This window comes from Saccopteryx leptura, chromosome 3 (genome assembly GCF_036850995.1).
Source record: "Saccopteryx leptura isolate mSacLep1 chromosome 3, mSacLep1_pri_phased_curated, whole genome shotgun sequence".
NCBI classification, from domain to species: Eukaryota; Metazoa; Chordata; class Mammalia; order Chiroptera; family Emballonuridae; genus Saccopteryx; species Saccopteryx leptura.
This window is the reverse complement of record NC_089505.1, coordinates 161,154,558-161,177,291: the sequence shown is the minus strand read 5'-3', so window position 1 is coordinate 161,177,291 and position 22,734 is coordinate 161,154,558. Positions and strand designations below refer to the sequence as shown.

The window sequence follows — 22,734 nt, the reverse complement described above, 5'->3', positions numbered from 1 at the left end:
TAGCTGCACTATCATCTGGGTACTTGCCTGGGGAAGAGTTCACTTCCAAGCTCATTCCGGTTGTGAGAAGAAATCATTTCTGGGAGGTTGTAGAACTGAGGACCCTGGCTTTTTGCTGGCTGTATACTGTAAGCCACCTTCAGGTCCTGTGGACTCTCCACAATTCCTGAAGGTCACCCACAGTTCCCTGCCCTGTGAGTGCTTATTTCATCAGGCTCAAGAGGGAAGTCACTAGCTCCTGGCTGCTAAGAGGTAGCCTTATATGGTGTGACATAATCACATCAGTTACTTCCTATCACCTTTGCTATATTATTTGTTAGGAGAAACAAGTCATAGTCTCACCCACACTCAAAAGTAGGGTATCATACAGAGGTGTGAACACCAGGCAGCAGAAATCATTAGAGGTCACTGTAAAGTCTATCTACTATACTGATCATACAGTGGAAATGGGCAAGAAAAGTATTCACAACTTGAGATCAAATGAAATCTCTGAAATGTCATATTCTTTAGAAAATAAAATTTTATAACTTACCAAAACAATGAAAATGTATGAAAGAGGATTATGCGTATCACAGAAGCAATAATGCACCTCTGGCATGCCCATTAGAAGATGTTAGTCATGTTCATGAAACTGGCAAATTGGGCAAGAAAGATAAAAACTCAAGCTTTCCTATGGATGGTAATCCTGGAAATTGGCTACTACATCTTTGTTAGTGTGAGGATATTTCTAGGAGAGCACAATTTGATTTAAATTAATGGTTATAGTTTTTTCAGTAGGTAAATATGAGGGGAAATTAAGCATTTTATTTTGTAACAAATTCTTTCAGGTGGAGAAGGAAATTACAGAAATTGACTTTTTGTATTCTAAGTTCAAAAACAAAAGTGTTTTGTCACTGTTGTTTCATATTTCACAACCAATCTTTAAGATCACTTTTTGGCAATGAAGATACATGGCTATGAACATTATTAAAGGACTACAGAACCTCCCCTGCATTAAAAAACAAAATATTATGCATGAAATTACCAGAACTGAAGAACTGAATAAACAGTGAATAAGCCATGACATTTTTAATAATATAAAATGTTGGCTTTGAAAAAATATATATGTTCAGTATACACTCAAATATAATGATTTTTGTGGCATTAACTATACTGTTTCATAGAAAATATGTCTAGCTTTAGTAGAAATTATTTCAAAAATTGATGACACAATGGTCAGCATGTAAGGAGGATAAACATAATAAAACAAATCTCTATCTGGAATAGGAAATTTGAAATGAGATGAAATGCTTAATGGGCAATAGTGTGAAAGGAGAAATAATACATAAAACTTTTAAAAGTAAGTATTATTCAGTTCAACTAAATTGTTTCAGGGGCAAAGTCAAGTTAAAGAGCTAATATAATTATACACATCATTGAGCTATGAGAAGATGCAAAAGTTTAAATTAACATTTTATTGTTTTTATGCTGGTTCTAGAATGTACAGATTTTGTGGTAAGTGGAGAACTAATCACGGTTCTCTCCTCTCTCCTTCCTCCCTTTCCCAGGGAGGGGAGAAATCAGAATTTTGTGGGAAGCTGGAGAACAGCTCTTCCCCCTGGGTGAGGACAGGGGCTAATGAGTCCCAGGTAGCACATCCTAGGCAATCCTGAGTGAGTCCCCAAGGATGTTTTTAGCAATCCAGCTACTTGTTTAGACTGACTGTTTCATTTCTTCAGAAGGCCTTTGCTGAACTACAATTCACATATCATAAAATTACTCCTTAAATTGTTCAGTGGTTATTAGTATATTCACAGAGTTGAGTAGCCATCACACTACTTTTAAACATTTTGTCCCCTCAGAAGGTAACACTGTACCCATCTATTAGTACGCAGTTCCCAATTCTCTCCCCTACCACCAGCCCTAGACAACCACTAATCTGCTCTCCATCTGTATGGATTTGCCTCTTCTGGACATTTCACATTAGGGGAATTATGCAATATGTCCCTCTTTATTATTTCACTGAGGTTTTTGGAAAACCTACTTGTGATCTATCTAAAAAATCGATCATCTTTTATGTTTCAGTTTTATTACAGTATTTTTCCTCTGCTTTTTCCATTACCTGTACATCATAAATACTTTCAAATACCCATATTAGCTCATACTGAGTAGAATGATGTATTGCAGATTTGTGGGCTTGTTGACAACAGAACTTTACTTCCAAGGATAATAAAAGCAAAATGCCTGCTTGAACTTCAACTGACTTTGAAGAGAGTATGGCGACAATATGTTTGACTACATGGATGTTTTTTGCATTATCCCCTGATTACAGAATAAAAGAAACTTCTTCTAGTGTGCATTAACTATGTCTTAGAAATAGCATACACTTTACATTGTTAAACCATCTTTTAAGCTTAGCCCATTCATGTTTGCACTAGTGAACCAGAGACTGAAAGTGCTTCTAATAAGTCTCATAAATCAATTTGTAAATTAGCCTTTTAAATCCAGTGATAAATCTTTAGAGAAAAACTATAGTATATAAAGTAAGAGTAACTGAGTTATTTTACAGTAGAATTTGTGATGGGAAGGTGTGTGACTTCACTAGTCTTTATAATTTTCTGATGTAGATTTCTCAGTAGGCATTTGAGAAGCTTGCTTTTCAGTGGCATCACATTTTATGTTTGTAGTATTTATGTGCATTATGACTTTCCCCAATAAAATTGCACATAAACAGGTTTTTACATGTTGTATCATATCTTGTAATGTCGAGGTAAAGTAATCAGTGTACCATAGCTGAAAGAGAGCATTGACTCTGCAGTCAGATTGACTCCATTCAGTTCTCAATCCCACCCATCACTAGTGGGTGCAAGTGACTTAGCTTCTCTGTGCTTTAATTTCCTCAACTGCAAAGCAGAAATATTAGTACTCATTGATTTGACCTCTTGTGAAGATGAAATGAAGCAATGTACATCTAATAATGTATGTAAAGCCCATAACACATGGTAAATGTGCTAGACACATGCTTAGTAGCGTTTGGTTCTCTGTGGTGTGGGTGCAGGAACAGCATGAATTAGTTTTCTGTAAAAATTATGTGACATGTAAAGTAATTTTTATAAAACATGTAAATATTGTACTCAATCAAATTAATGAGGTGTTAGACAAAACAACTGCACATTTTTGTTACTAACATTTTAGAATTAGAAAATAAATACCTCTTATTACTAAATTCCTTATCAGAGAGCACAGCAAAATTGAACTCTTTATCTATTTTGGGTTTAATGACATGTTTTTCTCTTTTCCTGGGCCAGGGTTTTCCAGGTGACTTTGGAGAGAGAGGCCCTGCTGGTCCTGATGGTAGCCCCGTGAGTAAACTGGTGGTCTAACCTTATAATCTCACATCACTCAGCCTGCATACCAGCTGTGCTTGCCCCCATTGCCACGTTCATGAATAAACACTATTGGCCAGACAGTTTTGATACCACTGTGCACATTCCAATTTGTAATTTAACAGCGTGGGAAATAAGCCAGAAATGATTGATGAATAAACTGTATCTTAAAGACAATCATTGGAATTATTTTGACCATGTCAAATGTGACTTCTTCATTAAAATATTAGAAATATATGATCACAAAATTGACTTGCATATTGGAGTAGGAAGAAGTGTTTCATGTACCTGAAGCAACTAACAAACCTCATGTAAAAATTGTGCACTTGCTGATTGCTCTTTTGGGCTCAAATATGTCATTGATGAACCTTTTGGGTGTTTTATAGAGAAATCTTTTCCTTTGGGATTGTTCAGATATCTCTGTTCAGATTAGTGAATCACCATTCTAAAATGTTTTTAATTATATTATCAAAGAATGATGATGGATTACTGTTTTTTGACACTGGGTAGAAATATTCACTCTTTGCCCTCAAAAAATATCTAATAGCTATCTCCCAACTTATGCCATGCACATATTTTTTCCCATAAAAGCTTAAAGTGAAATTAGAATCAACCACAAAATCCCTATAGCCTAGATTAGGAATAGGTCTATATTTAGACATATTTAAATTACTAGCATTTGTGTTTAAAATAAAGTATTTGAAAATAATTTATTTCTGATTTCTTTTTATAAGTTATAACTATATTAGCTCATTTAAAGAATTTTGCCTACATTTTATTTGTTATAATGGTGTCTCAAGTAGAATATTTACCATCTATTTGTTGTCCTTGATTCTGGGGAGCTTCCCATTTCAAGCAAAATAAAGTGAGCATCATTTACTTTTTTGCTTTAATACCATTTATGTTCAATCAAGCACCATTTAATGACAAGGATATGCTTTGAGAGATGCATCATTAGGTGATTTTGTCATTGGGTGAACATCATAGAGTCCACTTACACAAACCTAAATGGTATAGCCTATTACACAGCTAGACTCTATGGTGTATCACTGTTGTATGTGCAGTTTGTTGTTGACTGAAATATCGTTATAAGGCACATGACTGTACTTGCATACCTTGTGTGAAGCCATCTTATTTAACATTTTTTCAGTTAAATATACATAAAGTTTGTCAGAGTTTGACTTCTGCAGTACTTTCTTATTGAAATCTGCTCTTTATTTAAAATATAGTGCTTCTTGAAGAACATTTTGAGTCTTTAAAAATCTTTAAAATACAAGAATAAACTGGATATTTTCAGTTTATTGGTTTATAATTCTCTATATTTTAAACTATGCCTTTGTTTAAAAACAATTTGAAATGCAAAAAAAAGAGGGACTTTATTTGAACCTTGTAGCATGTAAATTTTGTAACAATGACATGCTGTGGATTAAAAATTATCAGAAAGACTAAAAAGTTAAGTTCAAAAGAACATCATAAAACCCATCACAAATCAACTGGAAAAATTACTGTTGATAATTAAAAGTCTATTTTAAAAATTTAACAATATTGGTAAATTTTTACATTTGTAGAGTGCTGTATGAACATTTTCAAAAATATTTTATGTCTATGACAGTGTTAATTGTGATCTTTACAACAATGAGAATAAATATTATTCCTGTTTTATAATGAGAAAACTCATGAAGTAAATAATGTACTCTGAAAGAGTTGATAGTGTTTTAAATCATCTGAAAGTATTCTTCTAACCCTATATGCTGACCATCTGCCTTTCTATACATTATATGGGCTAATTATGTCTATCATTTTGATTACTGAGGAGATTTCTCTTTTTTATTTGATATAGATGAGGCATAGAGACCTCTATATTCTAGGTTAGGTGGTAGCCCTAGCAGCCAAAAGCATGGAGGCAGGAGCACTCTGGAAGAATGTAAGCTGCCACCAGAGGGCCACACATCTTAGGAGGATGTGTCATAGTAGGGAAGTTTTAGAAGTTAGCTGTAGAAGAAGTGAAAATTGGATATATTTTTCCAAGAAATGTTTAGAAACTACACTTAGAATTTTAGAATCATATTTAACTGATTGTACACATTTCTTTTACTTAGGGACTTGTAGGTAGCATTGGTCCTCCTGGATTTCCTGGGCTTAGAGTGAGTATCAAATATCATTCTTATAAAATATTTTCTTATGTATTTATAATTTTTAGATATGTTTGAAAAACTTCAGAAAAATGAAATGTTTTAGTGTCATTATTGGATATCCACCTGGCTCACGTGTAATTTCCTAATGGAATTAGGCCAATAGTATGAATAAATAAGTGAATTACCCTTATGATAAGATAAAATAAATTTCTGCAAATTTATATGTATATGTGTATTTATGTATATTTCATTTACTGTTACTTAATTGTGAACCAATTTCTTCACAAGTATAAGACATAAGACACAGAATAGCCACTTCTTTCCTTTGAGATAGTCCTGACCATCGAATCTGGGAAACACAGATAGCTCTGAACAAAAGAACGTGGTAACTGTAGACTTTGTTTATGGAATAAAATAGAGTAAATGGTTAGGAAAACCATCCAGAACAGAAGATAGGTGCTAGACTTAACCATAGCCATTAAACATTTAGTATCTAATTAATTTATTACACTAAAAATATATGTGACTGTATTGTTTGTCCAGTTAATCAGTTTCTATACAGTGACTTCAACTCTGAGTTTTACTGGGGCATCTGATGCAGGCAAAGCACAGTTTAGTACAAGCTATTCCGTGGAGGCCAAAATAATGTCCAGAAACGTAGCTTTCTGATAACTTTAGATTATTCATTGAAGTAAACAGACTGCTAGTTTGTTTATTTATTCATTTATTCATTTATTTAATCTAGAGAGAGAAGGACAGACAGGGATAGATGGATAGGAAGGGAGAGAGATGAGAAGCATCAATTCTTCATTGAGACACCTTAGTTGTTCATCGATTGCTTTCTCATATGTGCCATGACCAGGGGTCTCCAGCTGGGCTCCTGACCTTGGGCTCAAGCTAGCAACCTTGGACTTTAAGCCAGTGACCTTTGGGCTCAAACCAACCACCATGGCATCATATCTATGATCCCACACTCAAGCCAGCAACCCTGCACTCCAGTCAGTGACCTTGGGGTTTTGAACCTCGGTCCTCTGTATCCCAGGCCAATGTTCTATCCACTGCACCACTGCCTGGTTAGGCCAGACTGCTAGTTTTGGTATATATCTTCATAAATATACAATGTGTCCATAAAGTCATGGTGCACTTTTGACCGGTCACAGGAAAGCAACAAAAGACGATAGAAATGTGACATCTGCACCAAATAAAAGGAAAACTCTCCCAGTTTCATACCTATTCAGTGCAGTTTGATGTGGGCCCATGCACAGATTTTTAGGGCTCCTTAGATAGCTATCCCATATAGCCTCTACAGACTCGTCACTGATTGATGGCCTACCAGAACGGGGTTTCTCCACCAAACTGCCGGTTTCCTTCAACTGCTTATCCCACCGAGTAATGTTATTCTTATGTGGTGGTGCTTTGTTATAAACGCGCCGTTATTCACGTTACACTTCGGTCACGAATTCGAATTTAGTGAGCCACAGAACACACTGAACTTTCCTCTGTACCGTCCACATCTCGACTGGCATGCCCCTGGGCTGCTCCGCTGTATACACGGTGTTACATCATCATCTGCGCATGCGCACATGCTGCCACATCATCCTACAGAAACTGGGAGGGTTTTCCTTTTATTTGATGCAGATTTCACATTTCTATCATCTTTTGTTGCTTTCCTGTGACCGGTCAAAAGTGCACCATGACTTTACAGGCACACTATATTTCTTCCAGCAAAGCTAATGGTTAATGATAGTGATATGAAGTGCAGACTTTTGATACATGTTTAGAACTATATGCTTTGACATTCATCTGAGTTAAGATCAAAACTGAATACTTTGTGAAATGTTGAGAACCTAACAAAAATAGAATCTTAAAAGTAAACTATTTCTATCCATATAAAAATAGGACATGACCATGGACAGAGATAATATTTTCCTTAAAAATCAGTTTAGAGCTTGCTCTAACATGTGAAGTAGGTAATTAAAACTCCAGAATTTTAAGCCATAAATTATAGCTATAATATTTTTAACTTGAACTTTAACACAGGTGTCTGACACCAAATTTAATGTTTTTTTACCACCTTGACTTCTCCAAGGCAGAATGTGACAACTTGACCAAAAGAATAAGTCAGGAGTCCAGGTATTGGAACTATGGTAAAAATCAGCAAAACACGTTTTAACTTGCCTTTTTGGGATGGCAGGAGTATAGAACTGACAGTCAAGGAACCCAAGAGAATCTAAACATTTAAATGTTATAAAATGTTAAAACATTTTATATGTTCTATCATATAATAATGCTAATATAGCAATAATTAAATTAGAAATAACAGCTCACTTTTATTTAGTATTTTCTATGTGCTAATCACATGGAAAAATGTGTTATGTTATTTAATTCTCAGAACTCAAAACCACTTAGTTGATAAGTGTTGAGTCTGGGTTCGAAGCCATGTGATCTACATTCAGAATCCAAAATTTACCCTTTGTACTATACCACCTTCTTAAAACTTAAAGTGTATTACCTTAAAGTGTATACTACCTGTCATGCAAGCTTTTGTTAGGCTTCATGAGAAGTTCTGCATAAAGGTGGAACCCAATGGAGCATATTTTTTTCCCAGAACTTAGAGTTAAACCTGTAAGATGGTAGTCAGTGACCTTATGAGAGGGGAGAGAAAAGATGCAGGAGAAGGGAGCTGGATCCCAAAGATACTGTTTGTGCCTTTATTTAACCTATTAGCATTATGTTGGTTAGCTCAAAAGCTTCTGTTATTACACTTAAGATTAAGACCAAATTCTTAGCGTGGCCCACATCTAGACTTTTATTTCTTGTTTGCATCTTGAGAACGTAGTCTGTGCACTAAGAAGACTTTTTGCTCTCAGGTGTTCATGCAGCCTCCCTCTTAGATGACCTTTGCTCTTGTTTGTCTACCCCCAAACACTCTGCCTCTACTTTTCTGCCTAATACTTAACTCTTACTCATTTTTAAATTCCAGGACTGAGCACAGTGCCTTACATGTAATAGTGCTCGGGAAAATAACTGCATTTTCTTCCCTTTCTTTTCACCACTCACCCTTTGGTAAATGGGAAAGAATCTAGAGAATTAAAATGACTAATACTAAGAGACATGGACAAGAGTGTGGTGGTTACCAGGGATGGGGGGAGGGAGGACAGGGGGAGAGTTAGGGGGAGGGGGAGGGGCACAGAGAACTAGATAGAGGGTGGCGAAGGACAATCTGACTTTGGGCGAGGGGTATGCAACATAATTTAATGACAAAATAACCTAGACATGTTTTCTTTGAATATATGTACCCTGATTTATTAATGTCATCCCATTACCATTAATAAAAATTTATTTAAAAAAAAAAAAATAAAAAAAAAAATAAAATGACTAATGACACTAACAATCTTTGTGAAACTAAAAACTGCTCTTAATTTATCATGGATAGCTTTCACAAGACTATAGTTTTTCAAGAGTAGAACTTTCCACAGAAATTGTGGTATGCCACAGAATATTTTATATTTATTGGAAATTTATACACCAATACCATTTTACTTTTTAATTCTCTATTTTACTAAGTCCTTTATGACATATATGTTTTCTGATATCTTCCAAAACTTACTATTATTTTGCGATTTTTTAACAGTCACTAAATGGTTAAATAAGATATTATCCATGCAAAGTACATTTATCTAAAGATGTCCAATTTTGCAAAGTAAGACATTCACTGAAATAAGAGTTAAGAATATTATATTGTCTATAGAAAAAATAATAGAATGACAAAAAAATATTTGTTTATTGATACTTCTTTCCATACTTAGCACAGGTCATGGCTGCATGATGTCTAAATAGAGATGTTTATTGAATTTTTAATACTAGCGTAAATTTTAAATCTGTGAACTTTGAATAAACTAGCCTCTGTAATTATAAGAATATTTTTTTCCTATTGACAGAATTTGTCAAGGATATATTACTATTACATATATGTTTATTAAGTTGGAAAGTATTACTCTTTGCCTCTCACAGTTATTAAGTATGTTGGAAATAATTTATGTTAGTTACATTTCACAGACGTTAGGACTCACCCAAAAGTAAAGATGTCATATTTTCCATTCTGCAATTTGTATTATATAAATGTAGACTATATGAAATCTTCATTATGCTGAGAGACAGACTTCTAGAAATTGCTGTTTTTATTTTTAAACTTGATTACATCCTTCAATACTCAGTTCATACTTTATTTCAAAACTGTTATGTGCTAGTTATTATGTTGGGTCTGGGAGATTTTAAAAAAATGAGTAGAATATGCTTCTGCTCTCACAGAAGGCACAGACGAGGAAAACAATCAAAAGTACAGTGCAATATGCTTAGTAGTTTAATAGAAAGGAGAGAACCAGTAGAGATAACCATGTCTTCAGAAGCTTGGAACATTTGATAAGGGTGAGCATTTCAGAGAATGGAGACAGTCTGTTGTGGTTAGAATGTTGAATTCTGAGGAGAGTGATATAAAAGGCAAGAAGGGACAAATGGGAGAGATGACACAGAAAGTGTTGGTAGGATCCTGGTAATAAAGGTCTGGGATGCTGCCCTAAGAAATATGTATTATAACTAAAAAGGGCAACATTTTCAGGATTGCCACAAATATACCTATAAAAGTTCCAGAGGTTTAAACCAACTTGGGTTTTTAGGATGGATAATGACATGGTAGCCAGGCACAAAGAGCTGGCAAGAGAAAAAGGTAAGATGAAGGTGTCAGGGACACAAAAACTGTATCTGATCCAAAAGCCATTAAGAGATATCCACCATTTTTTCAAATTTTGCTTTCAAATACCCGTATTGTTGCTGTTGTCCTTCGTCTTCTAAGATACCATGTCAAAGAATTTTTCTAACTCCCTTGCTTGCAAGAGATGAGAGTGGTAGTCATGTTTTTGAGGAATCTTGCATTGGAGCATTAGACTAAGCACCTTGACATTGTGACTATATCTTTTTTATGTTGTGCTCACAAATATTAAATGATGAATGAATGAGAAAAGCCCAGAAGAACAGAGCCTCTTTATGACTCATTTATCTATGAAATTATGGTAAATTTTCTCATTCGGCAAATTTTTAACTATGAAATAAAATCATTAGAATGCCCAGCCCATAGTAACTGACCAATAAATATTTGCTGAGTATGTGGGTGATTAAAAATTGAAGACAATCAAAGTATTTATTGAATACTTTTTGGGAACGTAGTACTAAAATATTTGCCCTGTCTTCAAGATATTATCTGGTTGGAAAAATATTTTAAGATGAATGTCATGGACATTACGTATTACAGGAACTCAAGGAAGGGATGGATGCTTGTGTACTAGACCAGTATGCAAAGGCTTCAGGAAATAGGATGGACTTTACTAAAGTTTGAAAGATGGGTATAATTTCTATAATTTCTAAATGTAGAGAGAAAAAGAGATTGTTGAAGAACAGTGCACATATGGAAGCTTAATGAGATGAACTGTTCTGGGTTAATCAATTAATTCAATTAATTTTACCATATTCTCTTCCTAATCCTAGTGGGTATTTAACAATACCTTTCTTATTGCTTTTCAGGGCAGCATTGGCCCAGTGGGACCAATTGGCTCTTCTGGAATTCCTGGCCCAAAGGTATGGTTCTCTTTGCCTAATGGATATTTGCCTTTAATTTCTCTATGATGTCACAAAATATCACTTTTATTTTTTAGGGTCTTTCAGGGAATAAGGGCCTCCCTGGACTCAAAGGTGATAAGGTGATTTAAATATTTACATTATTATAAGGATAATTTCTTACCACATTTAATTTTTTTTCTTTTGAGACAACACAACTTATAAAATATTTTCTTTTAACAAATGAGATCTAATCTGTACTAGCAATTATTTTTCTCTGAAGTAGTAAAAAAAGAAATTATTCTTTTATAACTTTATTTGCTTTCTTATAATATTGCCAGTGTGCAAAGCTTAATTGTCTTTATATGAAATGTACTCTCTAGGGTGAACAAGGCACTGCAGGAGAGCCAGGAGAACCAGGGTATCCTGGAGACAAGGTAACTTTTTTTACCATCAGTGTTATGCCAGTGAAAAAGTATAAATTCTTTTTAAAGAAAGAAGTAGTCGTTTTAACTGTGTGTTTATTGGGGTATGTTGTCAGAATGGTTTTACATGGCTTGGTTTGCAACAGTTTTCTCAATTTTTTAAGAATGTTTACATAAATTCTTTTTAGTAGTTTCTAAATACAATCATGTGCTGCTTAACAGAGCTACAGTCTGAGAAATGTGCGGTAGGTCATTTTGTTTTTGTGCAAACATCAGAGTGAACATACACAAACCTAGGTAGTGTAGCCAAATGCTCCTAGGCTGGAAATCTATCATGTTACTGTACTGAACACTATAGGCCATTGTAACACAACGGTCAGTATCTGCATATCTCAATGCATCTAACATAAAAAAGATACAGCAAAACTACAATATAAAAGTTGTAAACTGGTACGCCTATATGAAAGGCACTTAACATTAATGGAGTTGGCAAGACTGGAAGCTGTTCAATGAGTGAGTGGTGAGTGAATGTGGAAGTTTAAGAAATTACTGTAAATTACTGCACATGTCATAAACACTGAATACTTATGCTACACTAAATTTATAAAACAACATGAGATTAAATCAAGCACAAGCGAAAATAATGCAATCAAGCGACTATGTAAACACAGGATGTATGAGTCTGCTGGTATAACATGCATACTGTTTTACAGCAAAACTGCTTTTTATAAATGGAAAGAGTATACTCTAAAATAACTATAAAAATATAGTATAGTAAATACGTAAACCAGTAACAGTTATTTTTTATTATTATCAAGTGTAATGTCTTGCACATAATGGTATGTGCTATACTTCTATACAACTGGCATGCGGAGGTTTGCTTACACCAGCATTGCCACAAACGTGAATAATGCACTGTGCTACAACATTAGGATGGCTATGATGTCACTAGGGGGTAGGAATTTTTCAGCTCCATTATAATCTGATGGGACATCTGTGATCTGTGTGATCCAGTGTCGACTGAAACATCATTGGACAGCACGCATCAGTTGAAGCACTTCTGCCTTTTGTGGTATAATAGCGTTTTCTTCCCTCTATTATTTTTTTTAGGGCAGTACTGGTTTGCAAGGACCACCAGGCCTGAGAGGAAAGCCAGGACCGTCAGTAGGTTTGAACTTTGCTTTGCTCTTTGTGATTAAAGGACTGCACACCATGGCAGAGTCTTGAAACTTATTGGCATTAGTAGAATATACGAAGCAGTATTTAAGCCTGCCAGGCTGAAATTTTCTTTCTTAAGTTTTAAAATATACCGAATCCCTCAAGTATTCAGTTCATATAAGTAGACTTTTGGATCTCACCCTCCCTTGTCCCCTCATCTCGAGCCAAAGCCAAATTTCTGTGAACTCTAAACATCCTGGTTGATCTATCATGAAACTAAACAGAAAGTATTAAGTATCTTAAATAATATAAGGTCTACCGGAAAGTTCTGTTTGTTTCTATCACAACAAGTTTCGACACGTAAGCACGTTTATTTGGCTCATGTGTGCCTCTCTATTTTTATCACTTAATGTATACATACTGATATAGAAAATTAACTAAAACAAAGTTGATTCACGTTAGTCTTATGTGTGAAGCGATAGTGTACCCATGGCTACTGATAAAGTTCATTTACGCCACTGTAATTTTTATAAATTTCAACAAGGAAGAAATGCTACAGAAGCATGTCTGTTGCATCCACTATATTCCCCGGACTTAGCACCCTCCGACTAACACTTGTTTTTGTCCTTACAAAATTTTTTGAAGGGCAAAAAATTCAAAAATTAAGAAGATATTAAATAAGCACTGGTTCAATTTTTCGCATCAAAAGATAAAACATTTTTCAAAAATGGGATATATAAATTGCCCTCACGCTGGTAAGAAATCATTAATAATAATGGCAATTATATTATTTAATAAAGTTTATTGACAGTAAGAAAAAATTGTATTTTGTTTTATTCCAAAAACGGACAGAACTTTCTGGTAGATGTTATATTTTAATTCTTCCAAATATTTGTTTCATTTGAACATTCTGAAAAAAAGATATATTGTGGGTACAAATATTCTAATTTATTGTCTTCTTTTTTAACCCTTCTGCATTAATTAGTTGAGAAAAAAGAATATGTTTTATAGTAGTTAACATAAAACCCAATAAGTTATAAAACTAAAATGACTGAAAAATTAAAATTATTTAAGTAAAATGAGTAAAACATGAGTTAAAAGTATATCTCTGCATGTTAAAATCACAATAATTATTATAATTAACATTTACTGAGTGTTTACAAAGAACCAGGCATTATTCTAAATTCCACATCTCTCATTTAATCCTCGCAACAATTGTATAAAATTGGTACTATTAATCTTTCTAGTTTACAGATGATGAAAACAGAGACATGGAGAGTTAAATAACTCACTCAAGGTCTCACAGCTGGTGGGTGACTACCTGGGAAAACCTAGTTAATCATATATCTCAGAGCCCATACTCTTAGCTGCTGTCATGCTGTGTTAGGATTTTACATGTTATGGTTTAGTATTTTAATATTGATTACAACTCTATGAAGGTGGTTATATATAGAAAAAATTAGATATGAAATTTATTAATATAACATTAAAATAGACACTGAAAAAAGAGTGTTGTTTTCCTGAGTAGTGTATTATGTTCCCTCTAATTCCACCTTTCCACCAAGGATTATTTTTGCATCAAAGGAAGCAGCATTAAGTTACAGAGCTTTATATAACCCATCCTTCATGACTTCTAAGTGGCAGCATTTTATATACACCTCTCAGGTATTATTTAATCCAAGGAACAATACTTGGCATCTATTTGTCAATGAAATTTTGATGATGAACTTTGCTATTACTAGTTTATCACCCTGGACTCAGGGGTAGACCTGGTCAAGTGCACCCAGATTTGTGCCTTGGAGTTGAATATTGAAACTCCAAAGTGCATAAATAAGGAGCATAAGAATAGTTCATAAAACTCCAAAGAAGCTTTTATTTTTTAAGGCTACTTCTAAATCACATAACAGGGACTCTCAATATCTGCAGTGACTGGCAAAATAAGAACCTAACTTTTTACATCTTCATTTTATATAATGTGACGGTTTTCTAACTTTTAACAATAATAAAAGGAAATGGCATGACACATTTTCTAAGGCCAATACTAACTAATGAGTGATACCAATATATTCTCTTATCCTTTACAATTATGTACTTGGGAAAATTAGAGTCAAATATCATGCTTATATAGGAAACCTTTTTAATGACTCCCTTCCTCTTTGATTCAATTTATATTGATAATAACATGTGTATGGCAATGGGAGGAATCACTGGCCTGAGAAACAGACTTAGGTTTTAGTCCCAGGCTTGCTACTGACCTTCTATGATCTTGGGCATTAAACACTGTGGTATCCAGTTTCTCATGTCTAAAATGGGAGTTAGTTAAAATGAGTCAGACTGTATCATCATTAAGGTTCCTTGCAACTCTGTGACTCTCTGATGTTTTACAATCTTAGCAATAGTGCTTAGTAATATTTCTCTAGTCTAACTTAAAGAAAAGGCAGAGAGACTATTTCACCTTTAACATATTGTCTTAAAACCCTTAATATATTTTTCCTGGAATAAGTCACTAGAAATTCTAATGTGGTTCTTTTAGGGCAGTGGTGTAAGGAGCATGAGATGGTGAGAGTAAGGTTTTAGTAGCTCATTTTACTCCTTTTTTTACTATTCTAATATAAAAAATTTAATTTAAGCACAATTTACTTTGGTAGGTAATGGTTGACCATCTTTTGTTTTATCAAATCTTTGAAAAAGATAGACTTAGGACTGAAGATAGGATAGAGACTTATGAGTTAATATTTAGGAAATGGCTTTGTCTTTCGTCTCTCTGTTTATCATTTGTGTGTATCTCATTAATGAAAAGAAATTGGAGGGATTTGACCCTGAAAGTTCCCTTAGTTTTGGAAGGAGAGACACCTGTTTAATGAATAATTGCTTATGCAGAACCAGTTATTATAATAAAAATAAATTATACAAGTTAGTACCTACTCTAAATCATTTGCTTACTATCTTGAAAAGAATGTCAAAGTTATAAGAATGTATTTTTTATATGTCCTGATTTTGATTATATGTTATCTAAGATTTTGGTGTTACTGATATTGCTTCCAAATGGATCTAAGTTGTAACGTGAAAAAAATATTCTCAAGATAAAAAAAAAGTACTGTTTGGAAAGTTTTTACATTCTGGAATAGGGATACTTTTGCCCTACAAGTATTTAAGAACTAGAGAAAACTACCAACCTAAAGTTGTTAAGAAATATTCTTTCCTTATAACGGAGAAAACGTTATGTTATGTTATGTTATGTTATGTTATGTTATGTTATGTTATGTTATGTTATGTTTGTTATGTTATGTAATGTTATGTTATATATTATATCCCTTCTATTTTAAGGAGAAATTGTTGTCACTTACAGAATTTTACTTAATCATTACTGAATTCTCTAAAAGTTACTTGAAAACTCAGTTTTTATAAATGAGAATTGACACTCAAGGAAACTTGGAGTTGAAGTTTCTAAAAATGAAAAATTATTTTAAGAAAAAATTTATTCCACTACTTATATTTTTAAATATCTTGTTGTCAATCAACTTTTTTGAAAATAAAAGCATATATATATAGTACACTTTTTTATCTTGAAGCTTGTATATTTAACCTTTTGTTTGGATGTGGCCACTAGAGGGCCCCAGTGAGAACCCCATGTCTAAAAAAGATACCTGTCATTTCAAGAATTTTAAGATTACCAGATACTGAAGAGGATGGATTGTGATTTCATTTATTTAGGAGAACTTAAATGAACTTGCATAATATTTTATTACAATTATATACATCTGACTGCAGTCGTTGTATTGTGTACTGTTTATGTCCAGATACTCTAGTACAAATGGAATGGATTTAGTTCTTATGGAAAACTGTGTTTTACTTCTGGGAAAGCATATAAACTCATATTATATATTGCAAGTTTATATTATCTGAGACCCATTTAAGTCAAATTTGAAACTCACATAGAAATTTAATATGACAGAAATAATGAATTCAATAGTTTTTCTTGTGAAAACAAGGACATCAGACCACTGGCCTTTCCTGTTCTTTGCTTTCATCTGTTGAGACTTGCCAGCTATCTCTAGTTTTAGTTTTTATGCCCACCTCCCCTTCCTCTGATTTTCCTCTCCAGCCATGATTTCACAGTATCAGACTGAATGTCAGAAAATGGCTTCAGAGCTATTGAAACCAAATCCTCAAATTTTTTTTTAAATTGAATTTATTAGGATGACATTAGTTAATAAAATTACATATAATCTAGGAATTCTGTGCAGTAGCCAGGAGAGGAGAGAGGATGCAAAGGGAACTATTAATGGTTATAAAGTTGGTTAGTATTTAATGAGTGCTTTCTATGTGTCAGCCTGTGTGCTTGGCACTTTACATGTATTATCTCATTTAATCCTCACAGTGACTGTTAGAATGTTAGTAATGTTATTATTATTATTCCTGTTTCATTGGTGAGAAAACTGAGACTTAGAGAAGTTAAGCAACAAACATTGAAGTCCAGGTGATTCTTACTTACTTAATCGGGCCCCTTACAATATCAAAGGCGAGATGAACGTTCAGAGACAGTCCTAGGACTGTGGTTATTTACAAAAGCAATTCTTCATCTAGAGTTCCCTACATTGTTGAGTAAAAATGTATTGTCTTATCTCTGGGTAACATGCACACACACGCAATTTTTTTCTTCATTTGAGTACTTAACTCATTAAATTGTTTGTATGTCTATCCCTAAAGAGTAAATATAGGTTACATCCATACATATTTTATTTAAATAATTTTTCCACAGTCACGGTTACAAATCAAGTCTTTCTGAATAATCATTACAGCTTTGACAAACACCATTGAGTATTGTTTGCTGAAACATCGTAACAACTTTGTGTGGCATAATTTATTGAGTGCTGATTGCATACCATATGTCTTTTTCCCTTCAAAATTTTATTCATTAAATTAATGTTTATACCTTTATTTCCTCTCTACCCTATTTTAGGGCCAAACAGGTGACCCAGGACCCCAAGGACCATCTGGCCTTCCAGGACCAGAGGTAAAATGTTGGTGAAATGATAAATTTGAAAGAAAAATCATAGAAACTAAGTTTGATTGGTAAAACATGTTTTTACATATAAGCTTAAGAAAGATTCTCTTTAAAGCTTATATCTTTGAAAATAGTTTGGATTAAGTTTTTCTGTTATGTCAGAAAATATGCAAGAAAATAGAAAAAGTATTAGCCACATTATAGTCCTGATTCATCACAACTGATTTAGTTGTTCTGCACAACTATTAATAATACATACTGGGGCTTGAAATCAAATTTCAGGACATAAGATCCACTGAATTTTTAATGCAGAATGCTTCCAATTTTTGCTGTATACAGATATTATTTGGCTCTCACATCCTAGAATAAGTACAAGTAAGCCTGTAGTACGTATATCAGATTTGCTTCTATATTCTTTGACATTTTGGCTTTGGCTTAATGCTTAACGTACAGTGGCTCTTTTTTCTTGCAAGCCTACATAGAACATAAGCTTCTGAGATGAAATATTTGAGTTGTTTGAAAACCATTTAATGAGTCAAAAATATACCACCAGGTGCTAAAGCTCCTGAAGCTCATTCTAATTCAGAATGTAAGTCAAATATAAATATAAATACACACATATAAATACACATACACATCTAATTCAGAGTCACAGGTGCAGCATTAGAGCTGAGAAATGAACTTTTGTCTTCAGAATAAAGCACTCAGAGCTGTGAAGTGCCTACAGTGCCAGAGTCGCGGGCAGAGTCCCAGGAGTAGCCCGCACAGGTGCTCTCTCGTTTCCTCTGTGAACCGGAAGATCTGCTTCGCATGCTACAGCTGTCTTTCAGGACGGGCAGATTTCTTTAACAAATGTCTATTTTTACTTATTTTCAAATTTAAAATATGTTAGATATTGATAGTTCAAAAAATCTAAAAATCTACATTGTGTATCTACTTTTATTAATAGAGGTAATAGGAGGTAAACAGCAATATATAGATGTCATCATTCTGGGAAGAAGAAAAGTATTATGAGTAATTAAAACAATTATTAACAGATAAATAAAACAGTAATCAACAAGGGTAATATAAGATTATCTCTTTTATGAGTCTACATTCTTTTAATCATTTTTTAATCCTAGGATGAATTGTGATTACCTGTCTTCTCATTCTGAGGTTACAGAACCTACTTGATCTTTTGTTATGTGAAAGGTTGCTGTTGTGACCATGGCGTGTTCTGTTGTAACAGCAGTTATAGATGGCATGCATACTAGGAAGGCAGTGTTGTCTCCTTGCTGTCAGTATAGTTTTGGATCATTTTCTTCTTTTTTTTATAAAGCCAGGTTAAAGGATATATGGGTCATGTTTTTGCTTCATATTTGGTCTTCCAAAGATGTTTCTTTTTCTCTGATGCCTTTGAAAATTTATGATTTGTGATCATCACTCAAAGCATTCTCACAGTGTCTTTGCTTTCTGCACTTCCAATACAAGGTCTGGAGCCCTGACCCAGTCAGCTTGTGCCATTTCTCCTTCTCACCTGTATTAAATTTTTTCATGGGGCTGAAGATGTCACTCGTACTTTCTCAAGAATTGATGCAAGGTTGTTTTGGTAAATGGGACCCAGTCCAAAAGTCATAACTTCCTTTCAATCATAAGAATATAATATGCAGGCAATCATATATTAGGCAACACTGTCATCCAAGTCATTCTCAACATTAGTCTTTTAAGAAAATTGCAGATCCAACGATTCAAAATAGTAGATTTCATACTATAGCAAAATGGGAAGGTTTCTGCTTTTGTTCAGACATGAATTTCTCAGATAAAAGGGTTTATATATTGTGCTTAATATAGACTTTATCTTGTAGTCAATAATCAACGATTTTTAAGCAAGGGAATAAAATGATCAGACTTGTGTTTCTGATGTATATGAACAGGAACAAAGGTAAAAGAAGAGAGAGGGAGAGGGCACAAGACTAAGGGTTATTTAAGAGGGTAGTACAAGGCCCAAGCATTAATGATGAGGGCCTATGACAATGAAGAGGAAGCTGACTTCCAGAAATAATTAGGAAATAAAATAAACTCAGTTCAGTTTATTCAGTTTGTGTGAAAGAGGAATGAAAGACAGTTTTGAATTTTTTTTTTCTTAAATATAGTTGAGTAGAATGTGGATCACCATTCTAAATATAGAGAATAAAAAAGGAGGAGAGTGGTACTCAGCGGTGTGTCGACAATGCTTTGAATCAGAACTTGTTAGTGCTGAAGTGCCTGTAGGACATACAGGAAATTAGTCTCTTAACGCATAGAAAACTGTAGGCCTGAAAGTCAGAAGAGAAGAGTGAACTAGAGATGCATATTTGTAGAGTCATCCACATAGAGCTATTTGAAGCATCCACATAGAGCTATTAGAGGTAAAACCATTTGGGGAAGGTATATGAAAAAAGGGATGAAAATACTATACCTGGATACTCACCTCCAGGAGGCTCCAGTCTCTGCCTGGGGTGCCATTTAAGTTTTAAATTGGCAATAAAAGATTATTAAAATAAACTTTGGTAAATTAAAAATATACACAGAAGAAAAACTCACGTGGAAATTAAGAAATGTTTAGAACTGAATGAGAACAAATCACTGTAAAAAAACAAAACACAAAAACAAACAAACAAACCTTGAGTGTTGTACCTAAAGGAACACTAGAGGAAAATTCACATCCTTTTCCACAAAGCAAGGAAGATCGAGAATGAGTTATGCATAGCACAGGCATAGGGATGTGTTTCAAAAGGAAAAAGAAGTTGAAAGACCCTGTTTTCTCTAAAAATAAAAGACTAAATCCCAAGACTAAGAGGCAATGTGTGAAGTGGGAGGGCACTCAGGAGGTCTGTACCGAGTTAGTAGGTGTGTGACTGGGACTGATAACCATTATTATTATAACTATCAGTTGTGTCGAGAACTCAGCTGAGCTTGAGAAGCCTTTCCCCAAAATATAGCTACAGAATCCTGTAAATTTTACTGGAATTGGATTGCAAATTCGAGCCTGAACTTTCTACTGACCAAAACAATGAAGCATTATCAATTATATGATTCCCTTCTCCCTTGGATAAAATTCTGTTAATTGTCTAAAAAAAGAAAGGCAGCAATTCATGGTATTGTGTGAATTCCCTCTGTAATTATAGATCAATATTATAATGCCAAAGTGCAATTCAGTAAAAGTAATTCTGTTAGGGGCCAAATTGATGACACCTGAGTGTTATACTTCTGTGATAGCTTTTGTTAATCATTGGATGATAAGTTACTATCTGAAAATTTGGGAGAAATATTTCCTAAAAAAGAATTGAGGAGTTAGCCTGAGTATCTTGAGAAGATTGCTTGGAGTGTTTTTATTGTGAATGTTGTGTTGTATATATTTAATTTTATCTTTTTCTAAATAGCCTAAAACTTGTCCAAGAAACATTTGTTAAGCAATTTGTCTTTGCTTCAGTGATTTTAAAATGCAGCCTATATCATATTCTCAATTTCCATGGTTCTTGGGTCTATATCTGGATTTGCTTTCTTTTTCACTTGAATGGTCATCTACTCCTGCATAAATGTTATATTGTTTTAATGATAGAAGTTTTAGGTATTTTTTAACTTTAATGAGGAATAACTTGGAATATTGACATATATAATCATATGTATTTAAAGTATATAACAATAATTTGATATACATATATATTGTGGAATGGTTACTATGATCAAGATAATTAACACATCCATTACCTCACATAGTTAATTAAAAAAAATTTTTTTTGAAAAAAAAAAATTTGTGGTGAGAATACTTAAGATCTATTCTCAGCAATTTTAAAGAATATATCATTGCCCTGGCCGGTTGGCTCAGTGGTAGAGCGTCGGCCTGGCGTGCAGGAGTCCTGGGTTCGATTCCAGCCAGGGCACACAGGAGAGGTGCCCATCTGCTTCTCCACCCCTCCCCCTCTCCTTCCTCTCTGTCTTTCTCTTCCCCTCCCGCAGCCAAGGCTCCATTGGAGCAAAGTTGGCCCGGGCGCTGAAGATGGCTCTATGACCTCTGCCTCAGGCGCTAGAATGGCTCTGGTTGCCACAGAGCAACTCCCCGGATGGGCAGAGCATCGCCCCCTGGTGGGCGTGCCGGGTGAATCCCGGTCGGGTGTATGCAGGAGTCTGTCTGACTGCCTCCCCATTTCCAACTTCAGAAAAATACAAAAAAAAAAAACAAAAAAAGAATATATTATATCTTTACTTGTAGTCACCATGCTGTACATTAGATTCTCAGAACTGATTCTTCTTATAACTGAACATTTGTACCCTTTGACCTATATCACCCCTTTTCTTACTCCCTCCAAGCCCCTGTCAGCCATCGTTCTATTCTGTTTCTATGAAATCAGCTTTTTAAAAAGTTTTTTTAGATTTTACATCTGTGGTAACATACAGTATTTGTCTTCCTCTGTCTGGTTTATTTCACTTAGCATAATGCCCTCCAGGTTCATCCATGTTGTTGTAGTGGCAAAATTTCCTTCTTTTTATGGCTGAATAATATTCCATTGCATATATACTACATTTTTATGGATTCATTTGTTGAGGGACATTTAGGTTGTTTTCATATCTTGGCTATTATGAATAGTTTCAGTGAAACTAGGCTGCATATATCTTCTTGTGTTAACATTTTTGTTTTCTTCAGATAAATACCCAGAAGTGGAATTGCTGAATCATATGGTAGTCCTATTTTTAATTTTTGGAAACCTTTATGTTTTCCATAGAAGCTGTACCAATTTGCATGCCCATCAACAGTACAAAAGTATCCCTAAACCATTCAAATAGGTGTGATATAATACTTCATTGTGGTTTTGATTTGCATTTACCTGATGAGTGAAGTTGAAAACCTTTTATGTACCTGTTGGCCATCTGTATATCTTCTTTAGAAAATGTCTGTTCAGATCCTCTCCCCATTTTTTAATCAGATTGGATTTTTCATTTTTTGAGCTTTATTAGTTCTTTATTTTGGATATTAACCATTTATCAGGTACGTAGTTTGCAAATATTTCCTTCCA

At 34.1% G+C, this 22,734-nt stretch overlaps 1 protein-coding gene across 1 annotated transcript in view; it reads left to right on the top strand.

Moving 5' to 3' along the window:
* The window catches only part of COL24A1 (collagen type XXIV alpha 1 chain), a 383,490-nt gene that overhangs the window by 129,044 nt on the left and 231,712 nt on the right, over positions 1-22,734 (top strand). The window contains exons 14-20 of the mRNA XM_066372218.1: positions 3,288-3,341; positions 5,465-5,509; positions 11,078-11,131; positions 11,209-11,253; positions 11,494-11,547; positions 12,646-12,699; positions 17,657-17,710. Of these exons, the coding sequence (XP_066228315.1) occupies positions 3,288-3,341; positions 5,465-5,509; positions 11,078-11,131; positions 11,209-11,253; positions 11,494-11,547; positions 12,646-12,699; positions 17,657-17,710 (360 nt within the window). The remainder of the gene's footprint in view (positions 1-3,287; positions 3,342-5,464; positions 5,510-11,077; positions 11,132-11,208; positions 11,254-11,493; positions 11,548-12,645; positions 12,700-17,656; positions 17,711-22,734) is intronic.